The sequence below is a fragment of the Piliocolobus tephrosceles genome, chromosome 1, assembly GCF_002776525.5.
Source record: "Piliocolobus tephrosceles isolate RC106 chromosome 1, ASM277652v3, whole genome shotgun sequence".
In the NCBI taxonomy this organism is placed as follows: domain Eukaryota; kingdom Metazoa; phylum Chordata; class Mammalia; order Primates; family Cercopithecidae; genus Piliocolobus; species Piliocolobus tephrosceles.
The window spans coordinates 191333206-191355471 of record NC_045434.1 but is presented as its reverse complement, the minus strand read 5'-3'; the positions used below and the strand labels follow the sequence as shown (position 1 = coordinate 191355471).

At 45.2% G+C, this 22266-nt stretch overlaps 2 protein-coding genes and 1 pseudogene across 6 annotated transcripts in view; 2 read left to right on the top strand and 1 right to left on the bottom strand.

The window, feature by feature from the left end:
* Positions 1-13069, top strand: part of ZCCHC17 (zinc finger CCHC-type containing 17) — a 71132-nt gene extending 58063 nt beyond the window's left edge. For all 4 annotated transcript variants that reach the window (XM_023219378.2, XM_023219380.2, XM_023219379.2 and 1 more), the window contains one exon: positions 12161-13069. In XM_023219378.2, coding sequence (XP_023075146.1) covers positions 12161-12322 — 162 coding nt within the window. In that variant the 3' untranslated portion in view covers positions 12323-13069. The remainder of the gene's footprint in view (positions 1-12160) is intronic.
* Positions 6200-7094, top strand: LOC111547578 (annotated as a pseudogene). Its single transcript, XR_002733169.3, has one exon. The product of XR_002733169.3 is annotated as a 40S ribosomal protein S4, X isoform-like (transcript).
* Positions 12136-21989, bottom strand: FABP3 (fatty acid binding protein 3). The gene is made up of 5 exons (XM_023219382.3): positions 21817-21989; positions 20907-21006; positions 17413-17585; positions 15472-15573; positions 12136-14082 (listed from the first exon to the last, which is right to left on the bottom strand). Exons 2-5 carry the CDS (start codon positions 20977-20979, stop codon positions 14029-14031), a joined length of 402 nt encoding a protein of 133 aa, XP_023075150.1. The 5' UTR covers positions 20980-21006; positions 21817-21989; the 3' UTR covers positions 12136-14028.
* Positions 21990-22266: the final 277 nt, after the last annotated feature.

Below are 22266 nucleotides of genomic sequence, written 5' to 3'. Positions count from 1 at the left end.
ATTGAATACCTTTTCACGTGCTTATTGGCCATATGTTTATTTTCTTTGGAAAAATGGCTATTTAAGTTATTTGCCTATTTTGCTTAAGGTTGTTTATTTTGTTGTTGTTGATATGTAGGAATTTTTATATGTTCTGGATATTAGTCCCATCAGAGATATATGGTTTGCAAATATTTTCTCCTAATCTGTGGATTGTCTTTTTACTCTGTTGATAGTGTCTCTTTTTACCCCATCAGATTTAGATTTTTTAAAATAGTGGTAAAGAACATATAACATTTACCATCTTAACTATTTTTAAGTGTACGGTTCAGTAATGTTGAGTATATTCATGATAGTATTCATTGCACAAAAAAAATTTAATCTTGGTTAAGTTAAACTTACCTTTTTTCCCTCATTGCTGATGCTTTTAGTGTCATATTCAAGAAATCACTGCCAAATCCACTGTCATGAAGCTTTTCCCTTATATTTTTTCTAAGAGTTTTGTAGCTTTAGCTCTTTTGTTTAGGCCTTTGATCCATTTTGAGTTTATTTTTGTATGTATGTACAGAAACACTTTGCACATAGATCTCTAGTTTTTAAAACACCATAGGTTGAAAAGACTGTCCTTTTCCCCACTGAATGGTCTTGGCACCCTGTTGAAAATCATTTGACCAAATAAGTGAAGATTTATTCTATCACTAGTCTATATGTCTGTCTTCATGTCAGTACCACACTGTTTTGATTACTGTAGCTTTTTAGTACACTTTGAAGTTGGGAATTGTGAATCCTCCAGCTTTGTACTTTTTCAAGATTGTTTAGGCTACTTGGGGTCCTTTGAAAAATTTCATATGAATTTTAAGATAGATTTTTATATTTTTGCAAATTTTGATAGTGATTGCATTTAATCTGTAGATTGCTTTGGATAGTATGGACATTTCAACTGTACTAAATCTTCCAGTCCATGAAAATTGGATATCTTTCTGTTGATTTGTATCTTCTTTAATTTCGGCAACATTTTGTAATTTTCTGTATACATGTCTTTCATCTCCTTGGTTAAGTTTCTTCCTAAGTATTTTATTCTTTTTGATGCTACTGCGTGAATTGTTTTCTTAATTTTTTTTCCGATTGCTCCTTGTTACTGTATAGAAACAACTGATTTTAGCTTGTTGGTTTTGTATTCTGTAACTTTGCTAAATTCATTTATTCATTCTAACAGGATTTTTTTGTGGAATCTTTAGGGTTTTCTACATAGAAGATCATGTCATCTGTAAACAGAGATAATTTTCTTGCAGATTTAGTTTTTGTTTTTGTTTTTTTCTTTTGAGGCAGAGAGGCAGAGTCTTGCTGTATTGCCCAGGCTGGAGTACAGTCACATGATCGTGGCTCACTGCTGCCTTGATGTCCTGGGCTCAAGCCAGATCTAGATTTTATTTTTTTATTTTTTGAGGCGGAGTCTCGCTCTGTCACCCAGGTTGGAGTGCAGTGGTGGGATCTTGGCTCACTGCAAGTTCTGCCGCCTGGGTTCACACCATTCTCCTGCCTCAGCCTCCCACGTAGCTGGGACTACAGGCACCCACCACCACACCCGGCTAATTTTTTTGTATTTTTAGTAGAGACGGGGTTTCACCGTGTTAGCCAGGATGGTCTCAATCTCCTGACCTTGTGATCCGCCCACCTCAGCCTCCCAAAGTGCTAAGATTACAGATGTGAGCCACCGCGCCTGGCCCAGATCTAGATTTTTAACTGTGATTCTATTTGTATGTTCTAAGCATTATTCTTTCTCTTTTAACCTTTTAGAGGTTCCAAGCATTATTCTTTCTCTTTTAACCTTTTAGAGGTAAATGGTACTTGTTACATTCCTAAAGTGGTTATATGGATATCTCACTTCTGTGGGTCTTTGGTTGAGTTCTTTCTGCTGAATATATTGAGTACAATTTTTTATTCCTTTGTTTCTAAAGTTGCTTTGAAATATGTATTTCAGTTCACCAAGCCAATTATTGAGGATCTGCTAGGTATGAGGCTCTTTACGACCTGCTTAGTCGATCTACTACCCAGCCCTCCATTGCCTTTCACTTAGTAGAGGAATTGTCTGATGAACAATGACAGTAATAATTATTATACATTATTATTTTGTAAAAGTATTTTTGGCTGGGCACGGTGGCTCATGCCTGTAATCCCAGCACTTTGGGAGGCCAAAGCGATGGATCACTTGAGGTCAGGAGTTTGAGACCAGCCTGACCAACATGGCAAAACCCCGTCTCTACTAAAAATACAGAAATTAGCCAGGCGTGGTGGCGAGGGCCTGTAATCCTAGCTACTTGGGAGGCTGACGCAGAAGAATTGCTTGAACCCAGGAGGCGGAGGTTGCAGTCAGCCGGGATTACACCACTGTACTCCAGCCTGGGCGACAGAGTGAGACTCCATCTCAAAAAAAAAAAAGTATCTTTGTGTATATGAACTTCTAACTCATGAGTCCTCTTTGATTAAAAAGTTTCCTAGGGAGTTTAGAAGGGTATGATTTTCCTCTTGATGCCCACTATTTCTACCAAGATAGCATCTAGCATCATTGTCCTTTCACCTCATTGTTAATCCTGTCATTATCTTTTATGTCTCATATTTGTTTAGTGCTTACAGTTTATAAAATACCTTCCTTTTTTTTGTTTCTTTTTATCATTATACAATCCTATGAGATAGCCAGAACAGGTATTATTGTTGGCCATGTTGGCCACCATTTTACACGAGTAAAATGGAGCTTCAGAGAAATTGACGTAACTCACCGGAAGTCACACAAATATAAGAGATAATGCCGTAAAAAGAACCCATGTCTTCAGATTACTAACAATATTCTTTTCTGTATATCACACTTCAGCCATTTATTTAACTCTTCAATTATTCATTTATTGAACAAATATGTATTATCTGCTTCATAGGTATCTAGCATTGTGTTAGGTACTTGACATATCAGGATTCATCAGGTCAGTTTTTGGTGGGTTTTTGTTTTGTTCCCAGCTACCGTTAGCAGCCATGTGATGTTATCTATTGATTTGTTTCTGTTCACAACTGTAAATCAAGATTCCAGCCCTCCTGACTGTTTCCTTTTACCTTCTAAATCTTGGATTCCAGTAGGAGGTTGGTTTTCCTTACCAGTAAAATCTTCTGCCTGAGATAGCTTTTTGGTGTGTAAGTGGCAGATTTGGACACTTGTTTCAGGGCTAGTCAGCTCTGAGAGCCAAATATGGAACTGAGTAGATTTGTGAAGGAACATGCCTTTAGCAGTCTATGCTCCTGAGTTGGACAGTGGAGAGGAGGAATGCCTGGCATGTGGAAGGGCATATATAATAGTAACTCGTGAAGTTCAGTTAATGCATTTCTAACAGTTAAAAAAGTAACTCATGAAATAAAGATCATATAGTACCTATACTCAAGCAGCTAATCACATAAGGAGAAAGATAAGCAGCCAAGGTATGTGTGGTGGTAAAGGATAGAAACACATTCCAAGGTGAGGTTATTTGATCTTATGGACATCCAAGGACAGGAAATGCAGTGTAGTCAGGCCACCTAGGACTAAAACTGGAAAGTCTCATTAGGTTCTCATCTCTGTTTCTTCACAAGTCTGTTTCATTGCCTCACTTTTTGTAGTCTGGTAGAAGACAATGCAGAGCCTCTAAGACAGAAAATGGTAGACCATTTCTGTTGAGGAACCACCAGAAATAGTCCAGGATAAGGAAAGGATGTCACCTTTTACAAATAATGCCTGGTACTTAATAGGAATACATGCACTAACTTCCTGTGAGTAGATAGACTTCATAATCTGTGCTCTCTGTCATTCCTTGGGTGTCTTCACTCAGTGAGACCTGCCCTCAGATTGCAGAGTAATAGGTATTGACTCCTGCTGCTGGCATTGAGCGATAGTGAAGGGAGCAGGGGCAGGAGTAAGAATAGCAGATCTTCCTAACCTTGAGCCTTCCCACCTGTTTTCATTAAAACATACGTGTATTGAATGCCTTTTCCCACAAGTCCAGAGTGCATTGGTTTAGTTGTGTGCAGCTGGCATCATGAACAATTTTTGTCCCAGTGACTGAATGTTACAAGTAATTTTTCTTGGGCATAATTAGAATAAAAGGAAACTGTGTGTTGCAATTGGAAATGGGCTATGAAGTGGTTGGTAAAATAGAAATGGAGGTTTTGTAGTGAATCCCTGGATAATCTTCTGATGAACTTGTGGTCTGTGCTTTACTGGCCTCTTTCATTAATCATATGCCATCGTAGGTCTTTCTGAATCAGTGTTATGTTATGAGGAAGTGTATGCCTTGGGGACCAAGCTGCCCACTGATTATAGTAAACTTTAGATATATTTGATTCAGAATATAATTTTCTTTTGATTTTACTATATGGTTTTCTGCTTTATCATATATAGAAGAACAAGAAATAGGAATGTCATGCTTTGGCTGCAGTGTTAGCTCTGTCCTGCTGTCCAGAGAACTTCTTCTGGTGCCTGTACAGAGAAAGGTTGCCAGTCCTGAGCCCACTCAGGGACACGTTCTCTGCCTATTCAGATAGAGCAGAGAGCGTTGCCCAGTGTTGCCTACTCAGAAGCCTTCAGTGGTTCCCTTTCTTCTATGGCATAAAGTCTAAGTTCCTTTAAGACTCTTCACAATCTGCCCAGCTTCCTAGCATTGTTTCCCACCAGTTTCTTCCCACACACTATACTCCAGCTTCATTCATTAATAGAGCTTCTACTGTGTGCTAAGCTCTGTTCTGGCCACTGCAGGTAAAGTTCTGAGCAAAACAGGTAAAATCCCTATCTTCATGGCACTTAGATTCTAATGGATGGAGTTGACTGATACAGATAATAAACTAGTGAACAAATACAAAATAGTAAAAATGATGTATCAAGTAGTGATAAGTGCTATAGAGAAAAATTAATTTGATTATGGGAGATAGGGAGTCCTAGAATGAGGATGTGGGGAGCAGGTGACTTTCATTTTCGATAGGATGGTAAGGCCAGGCCTTTTCTTTTTTTTTTCTTTTTTCCTTTGAGATGGAGTTTTGCTCTCGTTGCCCTGGCTGGAGTGCAATTAATGGTGCGATCTCGGCTCACCACAACCTCTGCCTCCTGGGTTCAAGTGATTCTCCTGCCTCAGCCTCCCGAGTAGCTGGGATTACAGGCATGCGCCACTGTGCCCAGCTAATTTTGTATTTTTAGTAGAGACAGGGTTTCTCCATGTTGTTCAGGCTGGTCTTGAACTCCCAACCTCAGGTGATCCACCTGCCTCGGCCTCCCAAAGTGCTGGGATTACAGACGTGAGCCACTGTGCCCGGCCTAGGCCAGATCTTTCTCATGAAGTGTCATTTGAGTAGATATCAGAAGGAAGTGAGGACACAGGCTATTCAGATAAGTGGAGAGAGAGCATTTCAGCAAATGTAACAGCTGATGTTGGGAAAGAGTGTGGCAGGATTAAGGAACATTAAGGACGCCAGTGTGGCTACAGTGTAATGAATGAAAAGAGAGTGGTAGGAGAGGAAGTTAGATCAGAAGGAACCCAGGTCATTGGGGCCTTATAGGTGATGGGGAGGATTTCAGTTTTGAGCAGAGGAATGACATGATCTGACTTCTTTTTAAGAGAATTATTCTGGCTGCTATGTGGAAACTTAGATGGTCAGAAAGCAAGAGTAGAAGCAGTGAGTTGATAGATAATAATCCAGGTGAGAGATGATGGTGACTTGGACTAGAATGACAGTGGTAAAAATGATGAGAAAGGAGTTGAAGTGTGTATATATTTTGAAGATATAAGAGCAAGTGAGGATGGCATCAAAATTTTTGGACTGAGTAACTGGAAGATTTGAGTTAAGAGAAGAAAGGCAGAAGTAAGTGTCGGAGTAGGGAGCAGTCAGGAGTTTAGTTTGAGTTGCTATCTACACAGATGGAAAGAAAGCTGGGAGAGTCTCGGTTTGGGAGGGGGCGGGGCATAGAAATTGAGATGCCTATCAGATATTCAAGTAGACCGTAGAGTAGACAATGGATATATAGTTTGGAGTTCAAGGGAGAGGCCCAGGTAAGACATATAAATTTGGGAGTCATCTACATATAGATGGTATTTATGGTCATGAGATCACCTGCAGAGTAAATATAGGGAAGAGAAGGTATTAAAGGACCGAGCCCCAGAGTGTTCAACACTTAGAGGTTATTGAGATGAGGATGAACTAGCAAAGAACTAGCAAAGAAGCTCTTTCCTTGCCTAACGCAGCCATGGCTCGTGGTCCCAAGAAGCATCTGAAGCGGGTAGCAGCTCCAAAGCATTGGATGCTGGATAAATTGACTGGTGTGTTTGCTTCTCGTCCATCCACCGGTCCCCACAAGTTGAGAGAGTGTCTCCCCCTCATCATTTTCCTAAGGAACAGACTTAAGTATGTCCTGACAGGAGATGAAGTAAAGAAGATTTGCATACAGCGGTTCATTAAGATAGATGGCAAGGTCCGAACTGATATAACCTACCCTGCTGGATTCATGGATGTCATCAGCATTGACGAGACGGGAAAGAATTTCCATCTGATCTTATGACACCAAGGGTCGCTTTGCTGTACATCGTATTACACCTGAGGAGGCCAAGTACAAGTTATGCAAAGTGAGAAAGATCTTTGTGGGCACAAAAGGAATCCCTCATCTGGTGACTCATGATGCCCGCACCATCCGCTACCCCGATCCCCTCATCAAGGTGAATGATACCATTCAGATTGATTTGGAGACTGGCAAGATTACTGATTTCATCAAGTTCGACACTGGTAACCTGTGTATGGTGACTGGAGGTGCTAACCTGGGAAGAATTGGTGTGATCACCAACAGAGAGAGGCATCCTGGATCTTTTGACGTGGTTCACGTGAAAGATGCCAATGGCAACAGCTTTGCCACTCGACTTTCCAACATTTTTGTTACTGGCAAGGGCAACAAACCATGGATTTCTCTTCCCCGAGGAAAGGGTATCCGCCTCACCATTGCTGAAGAGAGAGACAAAAGACTGGCGGCCAAACAGAGCAGTGGGTGAAATGGGCCCCTGGGTGCCATGTCAGACCTTTGTACGTAATTAAAAATATTGTGGCAGGAAAAAAAAAAAAAAGAACTAGCAAAGAAGACTGGAAAGGAACAGCCAAGGAAGTTTGTAGAAAAGTAAGAGAATGTGGTAGAAATAACATGAGGAATGTGTTCTAGGTAAGATGGTCTGTATCTATCTTGACTGACCAAGTAAATAAGACCCAATAATTGACCACTAGATTTAGCCATGTGGAGGTTATTGGTCATTTTGTTTGTTTGTTTTTGTAGAGACAGGGTCTCACTATGTTTTCCAGACTGATCTCGAACTCCTGGGCTCAAGAGATCTACATGCCTTTAGAAAATTAAGTACTAGCTGGGTGTGGTGGCTCATGCCTGTAATCCCAGCACTTTGGGAGGCTGAGGCAGGTGGATCACTTGAGGTCAGGAGTTTGAGACCAGCCTGGCTAACATGGTGAAACCCCAACTGTATTTAAAAAAAAAAAAAAAATACAAAACTTAGCCGGGCATGGTGGCATGCGCCTATAGTCCGAGCTACTTGGGACGACAAGTGATTCAAGGAGAATTGCCTGAACCCAGGAGCCAGATGCTGCAGTGAGCCGAGATCACACTACTGCACTCCAGCCTGAGTGACAAAGCAAGACTCCATCCTAAAAATAAGTAAATAAATAAAATAGAAAATTAAGGACTCGGCCGGGCGCGGTGGCTCAAGCCTGTAATCCCAGCACTTTGGGAGGCCGAGACGGGCGGATCACAAGGTCAGGAGATCGAGACCATCCTGGCTAACATGGTGAAACCCCGTCTCTACTAAAAAATACAAAAAAAAAAACTAGCCGGGCGAGGTGGCCGGCGCCTGTAATCCCAGCTACTCGGGAGGCTGAGGCAGGAGAATGGCATAAACCTGGGAGGCGGAGCTTGCAGTGAGCTGAGATCCGGCCACTGCACTACAGCCTGGGCGACAGAGTGAGACTCCGTCTCAAAAAAAAAAAAAAAGAAAGAAAATTAAGGACTCAATAAATGTTTGCTGCTATATTCTTTTTTTAGTTTTTGCTTTTATTTTTGTTTTTCTCTCACACTGAGCTGCTGCTATCCTGTTTTAGAACTATAGTGAAAATGGATAGATTAGCTGCCCTAGCAAGGGATATGTGCTTTTCCTAGAGAGCAGTCTTTTGAGATGTTTGAGCAGTGGCTTCTTTCCAGTGACCCTCTTGACCTGCACCATGGGCTCATACCCCTATGCCATTTAAAAATTTTTTTATTTTTAATTTTCTATTTCCATCTGATACTTGAATCCATGTCATTTCTTTTACCCATTGTCTTGTTTCCCTTCTCACTTGAATGAAGTTGAGAGAGCAGAAGCTTGGTTCATCTTCTGGCTCTGTTTTCCACCACCCCAACTCCCAACTTTGCTTTTGAACTATGACTTTTTTTTTTTTTTTTTTTTTTGAGATGGAGTTTCGATCTTGTTGCCCAGGCTGGAGTGCAATGGCACAATCTTAGCTCACCCCAACCTCTGCCTCCTGGGTTCAAGCGATTCTCTTGCCTCAGCCTCCCGAGTAGCTGGGATTACAGGCTTGCGCCACCACGTCTGGCTAATTTTGTTTTTGTGTATGTGTGTGTTTTGTTTTTTGTTTTGAAACAGAGTTTCGCTCTTCTTGCCCAGGCTGGAGTGCAGTGGCGTGATCTCGGCTCACTGCAACCTCCGCCTCCGAGGCTCAAGCGATTCTCCTGCCTCAGCCTCCTGAGTAGCTGGGATTACAGGCATGCGCCACCACGCCCAGCTAATTTTGTATTTTTAGTAGACAGGGTTTCTCTATGTTGGTCAGGCTGGTCTCAACCTCCTGACCTCAGGTGATCCACCCACCTTGGCCTCCCAAAGTGGTGGGATTACAAGCATGAGCCACGGCAACCGGCCGAATTATAACTTCGGATGTGATTGTTCTTTCGTTCTGTAGCTCAATGCTGGACACACAGGGAGAAAGACACCATTTGCTGGAGGATTGGATTGTCTTTGTTCAGGCTGCAAAAGAGCTTTTGCATCAAAGTTGAGGTCTAGGAGAAGGCCATCTCCTTGAGCCCTTCGTGTTAGCTAGAGTCCATGTTCCAGCATGCCAGGACTCTCTAGTGATTTGTTTTTATCTTCCCTCCTCCTGAGCCTTCATCGTTGAGAAAGAACAAAGTGGAAATAGTGCCAAACTCTTGTGTTAGAAAGTATAGTGGTTTTGCCGCTTTAGCCTTGGTGGACTCACTTTACATTTTTGAGTTGCAGTTTTTCCATCTGTAAAATGGGAATAATAACTAATGAATTTTGACTCTACAGACTATTATTATAAGATAAGGATGCAAAAAGCTTGATAAACTAAAGCACTGTTTAGGTGTAAGGCAGTATTATTACTCTCCTCACTTCTTTATCCAGACTGGACCAGGCTTGCAGGGAACTGGTGCCAGACTCTGTATTTTCATTTTCACTTTCCCAGTATCTTCCGCTATGTAAGGGGCAGAACCCAGTGAGGCTCCTGACCCCATAATATCCTATGATGGACTTCCATGGTCTTGCCATCCAGGAAGGTTCAGCAACATAGCTAAACTTGATTTGCCAACTCTCAGCTCCCCCCAGCCATGGTTGGTTATAGCTTGGTAATGTGGGTCTGAGAAGCTTTGTTCCCTTCTCTCTACTCCATTGGAGATGCCAAGGAAGAATTGTTATTTTATCTCCTCTTAAAACATTGACTTATCTCCTGTAGGTGCTTGGCCAGGCTGTCAGAACATCCTGGGAGTTAATGAAAGAAAAATACATACAGCTCCCACTAAGTGACTATAATGTGTCAGGCACTATACTTAGTGCTTATCTTGTTTAAACCTGATAGCATCCTTTGAAATAGGTACTTACTATTTCCAGTTTACTGAAAAGAAAACTGAGGTTCAAAAAAGTTAAATCTCTTGTTCTAAGTCACATAGTGAGTTAAGTTGCAGAGCTAGAATTTGAACTTAATTCTATCTTATTCCAAAATTTGTTGTTCTCATGACCATACTATGAGGCCTCGTGTTGCTTACAGAAAGAGGGGCCATGTACTGCATAAGAAAACTCAGGAGATTTCCATTCATATGATCTACATGAAGATCCCAACTGTACCTATGCAATCTGGGACGAGCGGCTTTCAACTTTTCCAAGCCTTAGATACTATCTCATTAACTTGTCACCATAGGTGTTTTTTTTTTTTTTTTGGCAAGGAGTTATTTATTTATTTGAGGCAGGGTCTTGCTCAGTTGCCCAAGCTGGAGTGCAGTGGTGGGATTATGGCTCACTGCAACTTCCAACTCTTGGGCTCAAGCAGTCCTCCCACCTCAGCTTCCTGAGTAGCTGGGACTACAGGCTTGCGGGACCACACCCAGCCAATTTTTGTATTTTTAGTAGAGACAGGGTTTCACCATGTTGGCCAGGATCATCTCAATCTCCTAACCTCATGATCCACCTGCCTTGGCCTCCCAAAGTGCTGGGATTACAGGCATGAGCCACCGCGCCTGGCCAGTAGATGTTATTCTTACCTCCAGTTTACATTTGAAGGTAACAGGCCTCAGTGAGTTGAGATGACTTGCCCACGGATGCAGAATAGTAAATGGCAGAGCCAGAACTCAGGTCCAGGTCTGTCTGACATCTGCTTCAGTGTTCTTTCCACCATTTTTCACAGCCAGCTCCTAAGACCTGGTGTATCATTCAGCTAGATTTATAGCTCTGAGTGTGCTGGTTGGAAGCTGGCATCCTTTTCTGCTCTCTTTCTCCTCCCATACTTTCTCCCTCTTCTTAGAAACCTTACAGAGGCAATATAGGTATTTGAAATTCAAAGAAGAGATTTATGCTGTGCTTAAAATCTGCTCATGCTGCCCCATTAGACACCTGGGAATCTGCCTCTCGTCCTTTGTATGGGTTTGTACTGTTACTTTGGTAGCATGGTGTGGTGGGTATAGTTTTGGGAAAGTTCTTTCTCAGCTCTTTTCTTTATGAATATAATCTTGCGAAGTGGCTGTAAAGTTAGAGATGATGAATATTCACGGGTAGAAAGTACAGGCTTATTATTTGATGGCAGTTATTTCCCCTGGCACCAGGATCTAATAGAAACCAGTATAGGAGTCAGGAGTTCTAAATCTTTTACTCCTGTTCTTTGACCTTGGATATGTGAGTCACTGTTTCTAGATAGACTGGCTAGTCTTTAGGGACCCCTTTCAGCTTTAATATCGTGCACTTTAAAAAATAAAAGTAATAAGATGCTTGTTTTAAAAAAAATCAAATTGGACAGAAGTATTTGAAGGAAAAAGTGAAAGACCCATATCCTTTCCCCCATTCAATTCATTCCCAACGTGTAACATTTATTACCAGTTTGATGTATCCTTTTCAGTGTTCTCTGTGTACACTAAATATACACAAGTATGTATAACATACACACTTTATATCATGTGCATGTATATATAAATATACATGTATGTGTTATACACACTGGAACCTACAATACATATTATATCTTGGTTCTTTTACTTAACATGTTTTAGCTGTTTTTTTCTTGTTAGTACTTAAAGATTTACTTTACTGTTTTCAATGTCTTATACTTTATTAAGTGTTGGCTGGGCATGGTATCTCACACCTGTAATCCCAGCACTTTGGGAGGCCAAGGTGGGCAGATTGCTTGAGTTTAGGAGTTTGAGGCCAGCCTGGGCAACATGGAGAAACCCCATCTCCATAAAAATTAGCAGGGTGTGGTGATGCATACCTGTGGTCCCTCCCAGCTACTTGGGAGGCTGAAGTGTGAGGATTGCTTGAGCCCAAGAGATTGAGGTTGCAGTGAGCTGTGATTGTGCCACTGCACTGTACTCCAGCCTGGGCAACAGAGCGAGACTGTCTAAAAGAAAATCAAGTGGTCCCCTATTGATTATGTGTTATAATTTTTCCTTTTTTAGAGATGAGATCTCGCTATGTTAGCCAGGTTGATCTTGAACTCCTGGTCTCAAGCATTCCTCCCACCTCGGCCTCCCAAAGTGCTAGGATTGCAGGTGTGAGCCATTGCCCCTGACCGATCATGTGCTATGATTGTTTAAAGTAAATATACACTACAATGTTGATTTTTAAAATTTTCTTTTCAGGAAAAGAAGAAAAAGAAACATAGAGATAAGAAGTCATCTGACTCTGACAGCTCAGACTCTGAGAGTGATACAGGCAAGAGGGCAAGGCACACATCAAAAGACAGCAAGGCAGCAAAGAAGAAGAAAAAGAAGAAGAAGCACAAGAAGAAGCACAAGGAGTGAGAGCAGAAAGAGTGTAGGGGGTGGTTGAGAGTAAGGAACCAGGAGCCTTATTCCTTGAGACTCCTGGAAAGACTCAATAGTGAGAATGTAGCCTCCCACCCCATTAACTTTGCTTCCATGGGAGATGGCTTCCCCTCATGCAACAGGCAGGTTTGGGAGTTAGAGGTCAAAAGCAGCTGCCTGAATGAGTTGTTGTTTCCTTGTCACTCCTGGTCCTTTTGCAAGTGAACCCTGCAGCTCACCCATTCATTTGCCCAACTTCTTCATTCAGCAGGAGGTCCTATTACCCTCTCCAGCTGCCACTGCCAGAGCTGGATTCCTGTAAAGGAGTCCAGGCTAGAGCCACAGAGACTGTTGTGGAGGTGAGTTCGACTGTAGTTAGAGAAGAGTGATTGGACACTTACTATTGGTCTGTCCTGGGCCGATTGGTGGGTGATGTCTCCTGCATCCAACATGGGAGCAGAGAGAGACTGGCAGCAGGAGGGGGAACATGGTGAGAAGTGGTGCTCACTTCTCCCATTCCTCCTAACATAGTTCTATGCTAGAAGTGGCATCCAGCGGCCACAGCTAGAAAACAGTCTGCAGTGTGACTTAACTTGCGTATTGCATTCCAGCAGATGACTGAACCAGACAGCGAAGCCAAGATCATTGTTCTACTTTGTATTTACTACTGTGTGAATCAGTTGATTCTACTTCAGGTCCTTGCTTAAATTCCTGTCACTAAATGGAAATGTGTTTGGTTTTAAACTTACCGAAAGTTATTTTTCCTATAATCCTTCTTCCTGGGTAACTTACAGACTTAAAGTCACTGAGCCTGCATTAGCTGACAAAAACATTTAATATGTTACCTTAGACCTTGGAGAGATGCCCAGCAGAGGTACAGAGCCAAAGGCACTAGCAGATCACAGCCTTCTTGGGAGATCAGTTATAAGCCCTCCCTTTTATAATAATCAGATGCCCTCTTCCCTCAGAGTTGATTAGAGAAGCAGTAAGAATTTGTAGTCATGAGTACTAGCCTGGTGCACAGGTCAGCATTCCTCTTGGCCAGTGGTCATTTTCTCCCACCACCATGGTTTAAGCCTGGGTTCTATGCCCTGAAACTGAATTCTGGAAAGGGAGAGACTATAGCGTTTCACAGAGAACAGCCAGACCCAAGAGCTTTCAGTGTAGGATGGGCCTGAAGTGACAGGTCAGTAGCCAAACCTGGGGAAACCCCATCACTGACTGAACTAGGTCATTTGACCATGTTGAGGGGGGCAGTGTAAAGGCAAAGCGTAGGTACAGCTGTTTTATTATTGAATGTGTAAGGTGATCAGCTGATTAACAGGCTCCGAGACTGTCCATTTCAGTCTCCCATCGAGTGCTTCTTCCTGAGTAACCTTCAGGCAGCTATTTCTGCCCACTGTCTAACACACAGGATAAACCAAGACTCTCAGAGTTATGTTACCAAAGGCAAAAAGGCAACTGGGTGGTCTTGGCTCTGCTTTATTGACCTCAGAGCACCCTGTGAGTGCAGTTAAAAAAAAAAAACACACACACACACACACGTACACAATGGGAACTGGAACTGGATCCTGGCCAGTGGCACCTGACCTCAGAAGAATTCATGGATTTGTACAAAATGCAGAGGAAGAAATGAGGCAATGTGGTGCTGAGTCGAGGGGTAGCCGATTGGCAGAGTAGTAGTCAGCAACAGTGCAGTCAGGTCATGCCTCTTTCTCATAAGTGCGAGTGCAAACTGCAGTGCCGTGGGTGAGTGTCTGGAAGAAAAGACAGAGTGAGATGGGGGGTGGAGCCAGGAAGGCCATTGCGAGCATTCTACCCTCCCTTCCTCCTGATAATTGTCACTTGAGTACCTACTATGTGCCGGCTGTACGTGTGTGTGTGTATAAATTTTTTTTCTGATAATGTACAGCAAATCCTTAAGACAGGCATTATAATTCTTATTGTAGAGATTTGGAAAAAATGAGCCTTTAGAGAAGAAGTAATCTGGTCAAGATCCTGAGTGTTTCTCCTTCCCTTATACCATTTGGCTTCCTTCATCCTTAGTGTCTAAGATGGTGCCTGGCTTATAGTTGACAAATAGGAAAAATATCCTGAGACTAAGGAAAGGACTGTATTTGGCTACTAACTCCAATCCTTCCCTAACTTAGAGTAGTGCCAGGGCCAGAGCCCTGTACCTCCCACTGTCCAGTCTGGTATCATAGAGCCAGACTCATGGCCTCACCATAGTTGGCCATGAGAGTTGCCCACTGAGAATTTGGTCCTGCATATCACATCCCCACCAAAACTAGGCACCTCATTCCAAACTTCAAGGGGACCCCTGTCCCACATGAGTGCAAGAATGCAGTTAAGATGTTATGCTGACCCAAGAAGCTGTGCAGTGAAGATGCCTAGGTGAAAAACCTGAGGCCCTGCAGTTAGGCAGAATCTACAGTTGGCTGCTCTCCCTCGGTCTGGGGGGAATTCAGTCAAGGCTTGAACAGATCTGCCAGCCTGGCTGTGGTAGTTCCTACCCAGGCAGTAGTGAAGTAGTTGCAGTAGGCCAGACATAGAAAGCATGAAAATGGGATAGGACTAGAATGGGGAAGAAAGGACTGTACTGCCATTCAGTTTCCCCACCAGTCACGAGCCTGTCCCTGCAAGTGACAATGCAGTCCTAGGGAGGAGAGGAAAGGGAATGCTGAGATAGGCAATGGGAGCCCCTCCTAGAGAGCCTGGGATCAGATTTGGCCCTGTTTTCTACTTCCTGAGGCGAGTCAAGGTAGAAACACAGGAAGAGCAAACAAAGGACATGGAGCACGTGCTGTGTTCCTCAATCAGTGATGCTTTGTGCTCTGCATACACTGTCTCTTACAGGCTTCCAGCAGCCCTACAAGGTTGGTATTATACCCATTTTACAGTTGCACTTGGAGAAGGTGATTTGCCCACAGTCATGTAGCCTATAAGGTAAGATTTGAGTCCCAGCCTGTGTGAGTCCAAAACCACTACACAGAAAATTCCCACCTGATACCACCCTGACCCTGCAACCACTCTCTTGTCCCAGCTTCTATGGCTCTCAGGGGAGGATTTGGCTTTTTAGAACAGACTTGGCTGAAAGAGCAGTAGTAATAACCAATCAGATATGGCTCCAAAGTTGCCCATCTTACCAGGATGAGTTTTCCATCAATTAGCTCCCGCACAAGTGTCGTCTCTTGCCCGTCCCATTTCTGCAGGTGAACAAGTTTCCCTCCATCCAGTGTCACAATGGACTGTGGAAAGAGAGTATAGGCCTGAGCTGTGATCTTAGTCAGGATTGAGGGGCAGGGTGGGGTCTGGACACTGGGGCCCCAGAGGACACAGCCTTTGACCCAAACTAGTGATGGTGTGAGGACAAGAGCTCAGGCAGTCCACCTCCCAGCTAACCCTGCAGGACATCTAGTTTACCTCCAGCCTCTGCTCCACTACTGCCTTGCTGGGGAAGAGGCCTTCAGATATTAGGCAAGGAGGGAAAGGCAGGCAGTATGGTGGAGCCAGAGAGCCTGGCTCTGAGAAGCACCACAAGCCTTCAAGATAGACACTTATCTGTACTCTAGGTGATGCCTGCAGCCTGGTCCCCTCAGATACAGGTGGGATTTACTAGTCTATCCCTGGGATAATGTCTAAAAGACCCTTAGCGATAGGAAGTATTGGATAATTAGACTTCCTGGCCTGTATTCCTACACCTTTTCTTGGTCCATATCATGTGGACCAAGAGGGCATAGCTGACAAGAGGGCAGCACCACAAAGTCCTGTGACTGGATGCCCTTGAAGTGTTCCTCAGCTCTAGGTGCTGCCAGCATACATACATCAGCTGGTTCTCATTTGGCAGCTCTTCCAGGTCTCTCTTTCCTAGAAGTTTGGGGGCCACAAGGCCAGGCTAAGGGATCCTGATGAGCAAGGTGGTTCAGCAGGAGAATCTGAGAAGGTTCTGTGTATTGTTTGGGTGATAAGGAGTATGGGGCCTGTCTCTTAGTGTGCTCTTTTTTATCCTTACCTTACTCCTTGTTCTCATTCCCCTAGTTTTTTTTTTTTTTGCCTACTCAGAGTAGATATTTTTGCCCTAGGCATTCCAGAGGGCTATTGTGTTTAATTGGGGTTCTTGCCCCTTGAGAAAGTAGGCAAGTCCAAGGAGGTGGGGGCATGTAGTGGGGCAGCCACCTTTATCCCAAGTAGACTGCCATCTTTGGGCACCATCCCCAGCTCTGCTGCCAGCCACCTATGTGATCCTCTGCTTTCTGGGGACAGCTATGAGGAAGAGGAAACAGCTGATGGGGCTAAATGATAGTGTCATGATAGAACGCTGCTATAGGGACACCCTATAAAGGTCAAAGCCCCTAAGTTCTCTCAACTCCCCTGCCTGGCCTGGAAGGCTGAGGCAAGCTGCCAAGACAGTCACTGCAGGGTGACAGAACCCTGGGAGAAGGGGCTAAGGTTTGGTGGAAAGACACTGCAAACATTCATGACAAGGTGAATGCCCTATCACGGAACATAGCTCTTCCTGCCTGTCTGCTGGCAACATCGGAAATAGTTTGTTAGGGTCATTGGCCATGTCTGAGAGTTAGAAGTTGAAGCGGCATCGGAGTAGGTGGCTTCTTGTTCCTGGTTGCCTTTTTTGCTGCTGGAGGCCACAATGACCTCACTCAATGGAGGGCCCTGACTTCTGGGCATCATTCCTAAAGCACTTCAGGTCACAGCCATGGCCACATAACTCTGCCATCTATGGAAGGGGAAAGAAACCTAGAGCTACTGCATACCTTGCACAGGGTCACCCAGCTGGAGCTGGAGTAGATACTGAGGTCAGAAGAACATCTTGGCTCTGTGCTGCCCATTCTGAGGCAGACAATAGATGAATCCCAAGAAGGGAGGGAAGAAAACAAGAGGACAGAACTGACATGTATTTAGCATCAGTGGCATTCCAGCACTACACAGGCTTTATGAACCTTGTTTCATTTAAATTCCCCATGATAGTCTGCCCCTCAGGGTGCAATACCAGGGAGCCAAGACTACCAGCCTATTCTCTTTTAGAGTGTCAGCACTCTCCATTCCCAACCCCTGTTTCCCTGACTTACCTTGACCTTCCTGTCATCTGCTGTTGTCTCATCAAACTCCACCCCCAGCTTGAAGTTGATCTCTGTGTTCTTGAAGGTGCTGTGTGTTTTTAGGGTGAGAATGTCCCCGTTCTTTTCGATGATTGTGGTAGGCTTGGTCATGTTGGCCACCTGCCTGGTAGCAAAACCCACTCCTGAGGGTAGGGGGAAGATTATGAGTATATGAGCTCGGGTAGAGAAGCAGTGTACAAGAAACTCAATGCATAACTCTTAGGCCTGGGTATGGGGAAGTGGAGGACTGTATCTTTCAAAGCCTTTACATGGGAATTTTAAAATTCAGTCTTGCCCTTCGTTCTGTTTGGTGAACACAGATTACTAATCCCATTAGACAGATGAGATACTTAAGGAACAGCGGTGCCATAGCAAGTCAGTGGCAGAGCTGGGATTAGAATAAGTTACTATTGGGCCGAGCGTGGTGGCTCACGCCTGTAATCGTAACACTTTGGGAAGCCAAGGCAGGTGAATCACATGAGGCCAGGAGTTCAAGACCAGTCTGGCCAATATGGTGAAACCCCGTCTCTACTGAAAATGCAAAAAATTAGCCAGATGTGGTGGTATGTGCCTGTAATCCCAGCTACTCAGGAGGATGAGGCTGAGAATTGCTTGAACCTAGGAGGTGGAGGTTGCAGTGAGATTGTGCCACTGCACTCCAGCCTGGCCGACAGAGTGAGACTCCATCTCAAAAAAAAAAAAAAAAGTAAGTACTATGAACTTTTTGTGTAGTAAGAACTGTACATGTTATCTCATTTAGTTCTTCCTGTTCCTCTGAAGACTGTTTCCACGTTACAGATGCAAAAAGAGAGGTAAAGCCCAGGGTCACAAATCTGATACTGAAGCCTAGAATTGTCTGACTCCAGAGCTTGCTTAAGTGCTCAGCTATACTACCTCCCAAGGCTGGAGCATAAGGCTGAGGGAAGAAGAGAAACGGAGACTTTCCCTTCCAAAGCCTTAGGCATAAGAGTTTTCCAACTTTGGAAGTTTTTACCCTGAAACTAAGAAGCGTTAGTACTCTTTTCCCTTATATATGGCAACCCATCATTTTCAAAGCCTGTTATCTATGATCTAGGAGTTAGGTACAAAGGAATTACCTGTCCTATTGTACAGACTGAGGAGGAGCCTAAAGTGGTAGCAACAATGAGTTAGACTCAAACCCGTCTCCTGACTCCCCATCTAAGGCTCTACGGAGACTTCCTGACCCAAGCATGGCTTCCTTGGGTACTGGGCAAAGTCCTAAGTGTCCTGCAAGCAAGTAAAGAACAAAGAACTAATCATGACTGCCCCCTCTCCCCACAGCAGCTTACGCTGAGCTGTCCTCCAAGGCAAAGGTGAGGCAGGAGGCAGCCCAGTGTAGTAAAGTGGTGTGTGTAAAGTCTCCAAATGTACCTGGCTACATAGTGCTTGCTGGAAGCTAGGTACTCTGCACATGCCTTACATGGGTTTTACTTAATGCTTGTAACAGCCCAGAAGCGTAGATTATCCCCAATTTACAATGAAGAGAGTGAAGTGTCTTGTCTAAATTCAAACAGAATAAACTGACATAGATTTGAATCTAGGCTCCAAAACTGTTGACTATTTTCACTGGGCGACTCTGCCCAGCACATACTCAATCCAGGCCACCAATTGTGCCTGTGGCCACTGGTACTAGACGGGACCTCTTTGCCCCTTGAGAGCCCTAGGTCTGTAGCAGAAGGGGCAGGGGCTGCCTCTGCCATTATGCTATCAGCCCACCTTTGCTTGGCCAGTGAGCAACTTGGCCTTGCCCCTTGGTATCAGGATGAGTCAGGCCAATCACACTCCCCTGCACAGAGCAGGACCTTGTCACGGCACTGGGAGCTCTGTTCACTTAGGACCTACCCAGAGGTATGGAGTGTTTGAAAAGGAAACCACTGTGGTATGAGTGAGGGTCTGAACCAAGAGAAACTAAGAATATCGAGCTGACAGAATTTAGGAGACTCAGGGAGATCTGGGTTCTACTTAGAAATGAAGCCAGCTCTATTTACTGAGAGCTGAGGAGGGTATTTTCCCAGGCTTTCCATTCCTACGATAAGAATGCAGGCTGCCTTAACATAAGCTGCTGAAAGGTAACAGGACTTCAGGGAGACCAGCCCGCCAACCCAACTTGGGGCAGAATAAGGGAACAAGAATGGTAAAGTTGTTGCAGCTCAGTTCAAGGACTCAGCTCTGGCCCAGCTTTGGAAGGAGGAACTAAATCTGGGCATTCCAACTTCCCAGTAGCTGCTGGGCTGTGTTCGTGGGGGTTGGGGGGTGGTCCTCTAAGAATGACTGCCTACCTGGAATTACTGGGCATAGCGCCCAGGATAGGGTAGGGGCTGTTGAGAGCTTTGACCTCTCCATCTAAGCCCAACGCAGTAGAAGAAGGGCTGAGGTCAATAATTAGCTAAGCAGTTCCTACTTTTCCCACTCCCGGGGCCTGTAGGGTAGTGGGAAGAGCTCTGAGTTACAGATCTAGAAACCTTAGGTTTTCGTATTGGCTCTGCTGTGGAATTGTTACAATACATTTCTACACTCCTGGTTTCAGTTTCCCTGCTGAACTAGATGGTATGGGAATCTCCAAGTTCCTTACCTGTAAGATTCTTTGAATCCTTATTCTTCTTCATCCCAACACCATAGCAGTTCTCCACATCCTCCTAAATCAGTGACCCTCCCTCCCAGGTCTTGACCTTGCTCTGGGACCCTCTACTGCACATCAGAAGTCCAGTGGCTTTCTCTGCCTACCCCTTGCACCAGGTGGGTGAGCCTTGGGTTGCAGGAAAGGCCCAGCTGATGATGGGCCTCTTGCCCCACCCTACCCCAAGGCTCACAGACAGTGATTAAGGCCTGGTTACATAGACTGCAGGACAAGGTCAGACTGGCTGGTGAGAAAGAGGGCATTCTCCTGCAAGAATTCTCTTCCCTAATCCAACATGGAGAGATGGGGATTGCTGCTTACTGCAGGTTCCTGTTTTACGTCCTTCTCATATCTGATTCACTGATCCATGGTTTTTTCCCCACTACTCTTTTTCCTCCTAGGTATTTCCTACTTGTTTAAGGTCATAGTACACTCCCTAGCTGCCCCATTACCTTTCTAGGTTCAGTCTCCTCCAATTTCTAAACTACCCATGCCCCTGTTCTTTTTCTCCCCTGGCTAGACTCCCCTTCCTGTGATCAGTGTTCTTTTTCCAAACCCTCCTCCTTCCTCCAAATCATATATCCCTCTTCCTGGAAAGAGCCTCCCACACAGCTGCCTCCTTCCTCCACCTCCCTACTGTGGTCTCTAACCAAATTTGGACCACCAAAGCCCCCTCCCTACAGGCCCTATCTGCTCTAGCCCAGGCTGCCATCTCCGCGCACCCCTATTCCCCAGTCTTAACCAGGAGGGATGCAGCAGGAGTGCTGCGTGAGGCTAGGCACGCTACCAGCCCAAGCCAGCATCCTGAGCCCCGCGGCTTGCTTACCGATTGACTTCATGTAGTCATCGAAATTCTTGCTGTCCACTAGCTTCCAGGTGCCCAGGAAAGCGTCCACCATAGTGATGCTGGGCTAGGCTGAGAAAAGCTACAAGGGAGCAGGCGTGCAAGGGTTCCGACGGCGGCTCCCTGGCCGGGCTGCCGCTTTAAATAGCCCTCGCATCACATGAGGAGACGTGGCCCACGCCCCCAGCTCCCGAAATAGGAAGCCCCAGGCTAGGGCTCACCCAGGAGGGGCAGGTCCGCCCATCCCCCAACCCACCGAGGTGGGTGGGGACCAGCCAGTGGCGCCCTGCTTGCCTGCGTCAGCGCCAGTGCCTGGCCCCCGAGTCCCTACCCCAGTCTGGCAGGACCTTCTCCCTTTCCTGGCCTCTAGACACTCTGGAATCTGAGAAGGCAGCAGCCGGCACCAGCCCGAGAGCTAGGGCGCATGGCATGGATATCTTCCGTCCCCCAGTCCCCCTTTGAGCTTGGGTTCAGAGCAGAGATGAGACTAGAAAAGGAAAACGCCCTTGGGCTGGTGCCCATGCCGGGAAAAGCTCTGGTTGACTTCTGGTACAGGCATCTCTCCTCGTTTTACAAGTGAGGATCCCGAGGCTGAGAGGGGAACTGACAAGGTCTCAAGAAATAGGAGGGGGTGAATGGAGCTCAGATTGCAAACTTGGTCTAGCGGGCTTCAGAGCTCGCGCTCTCCCTTCACTCTCACTGCCTGGTGGCGGAGACAGTCACCATGGGCTCGGTCTGCGGCTGAGCTGACCTTGTCCTCCGCCTGTTTTGAGCAAAAGCCTGACCCTTCGCGCCCCGCCCGCCTCACACGTGCTTGCCCCTCCCTGCGGAATGTCTCCTACTAGCCCTCCTCCCTCCCCACCCTACCCCACACCACCATCCAACTCCCCACCGGCCCCTGCAAGTGCTCCGGGCTTTTCCGGTTTCTTCTCACAGCTCCGAGCTTTAGCTCAGGTCGTTCCCAGTTCCCCTCCTTCAGAAATTCTGCCAATTCGGTCAGCTCTTTCAGGGCCCACGGCTGCCTTCCCCACCTGCCGCTTTTTCTTTGACCTGTGCACACTAGCAAGCCGCCTGGACTTTTGGGTAATTTGCTGCTTCCTTTTGAGAGCCTGCTGTGCGTGGTTTGTCACTGTATAGTTTACTAAGCACTTTCAGTAAAAATAAGACCCGCCTTGTATTGCTCTTTATTGCATGCTGAGGGCTTTAGGTGTATTATTTCATTGAGCTTTTTATTTTATTATTATTTTTTAGAGACAAGGTCTCTCGCTGTGTCTCCCAGGCTGGAGTGCTATGACGCCATCATAGGTCACTGCAGCCTCAAACTCCTGGGCTCAAGGGATCC

What these genes read in the sequence shown, in the direction of transcription:
- FABP3 (XM_023219382.3), bottom strand. Translation starts at nt 20,979, where the DNA reads ATGGTGGACGCTTTCCTGGGCACCTGGAAGCTAGTGGACAGCAAGAAT. An exon ending in CAGATGACAGGAAGGTCAAG is followed by an intron (nt 15,574 to 17,412) that starts GTAAGTCAGGGA and finishes CTCTTTCCACAG; the next exon opens with TCCATTGTGACACTGGATGG. An exon ending in TTGATGGAAAACTCATCCTG is followed by an intron (nt 14,083 to 15,471) that starts GTAAGATGGGCA and finishes CTTTTCTTCCAG; the next exon opens with ACACTCACCCACGGCACTGC.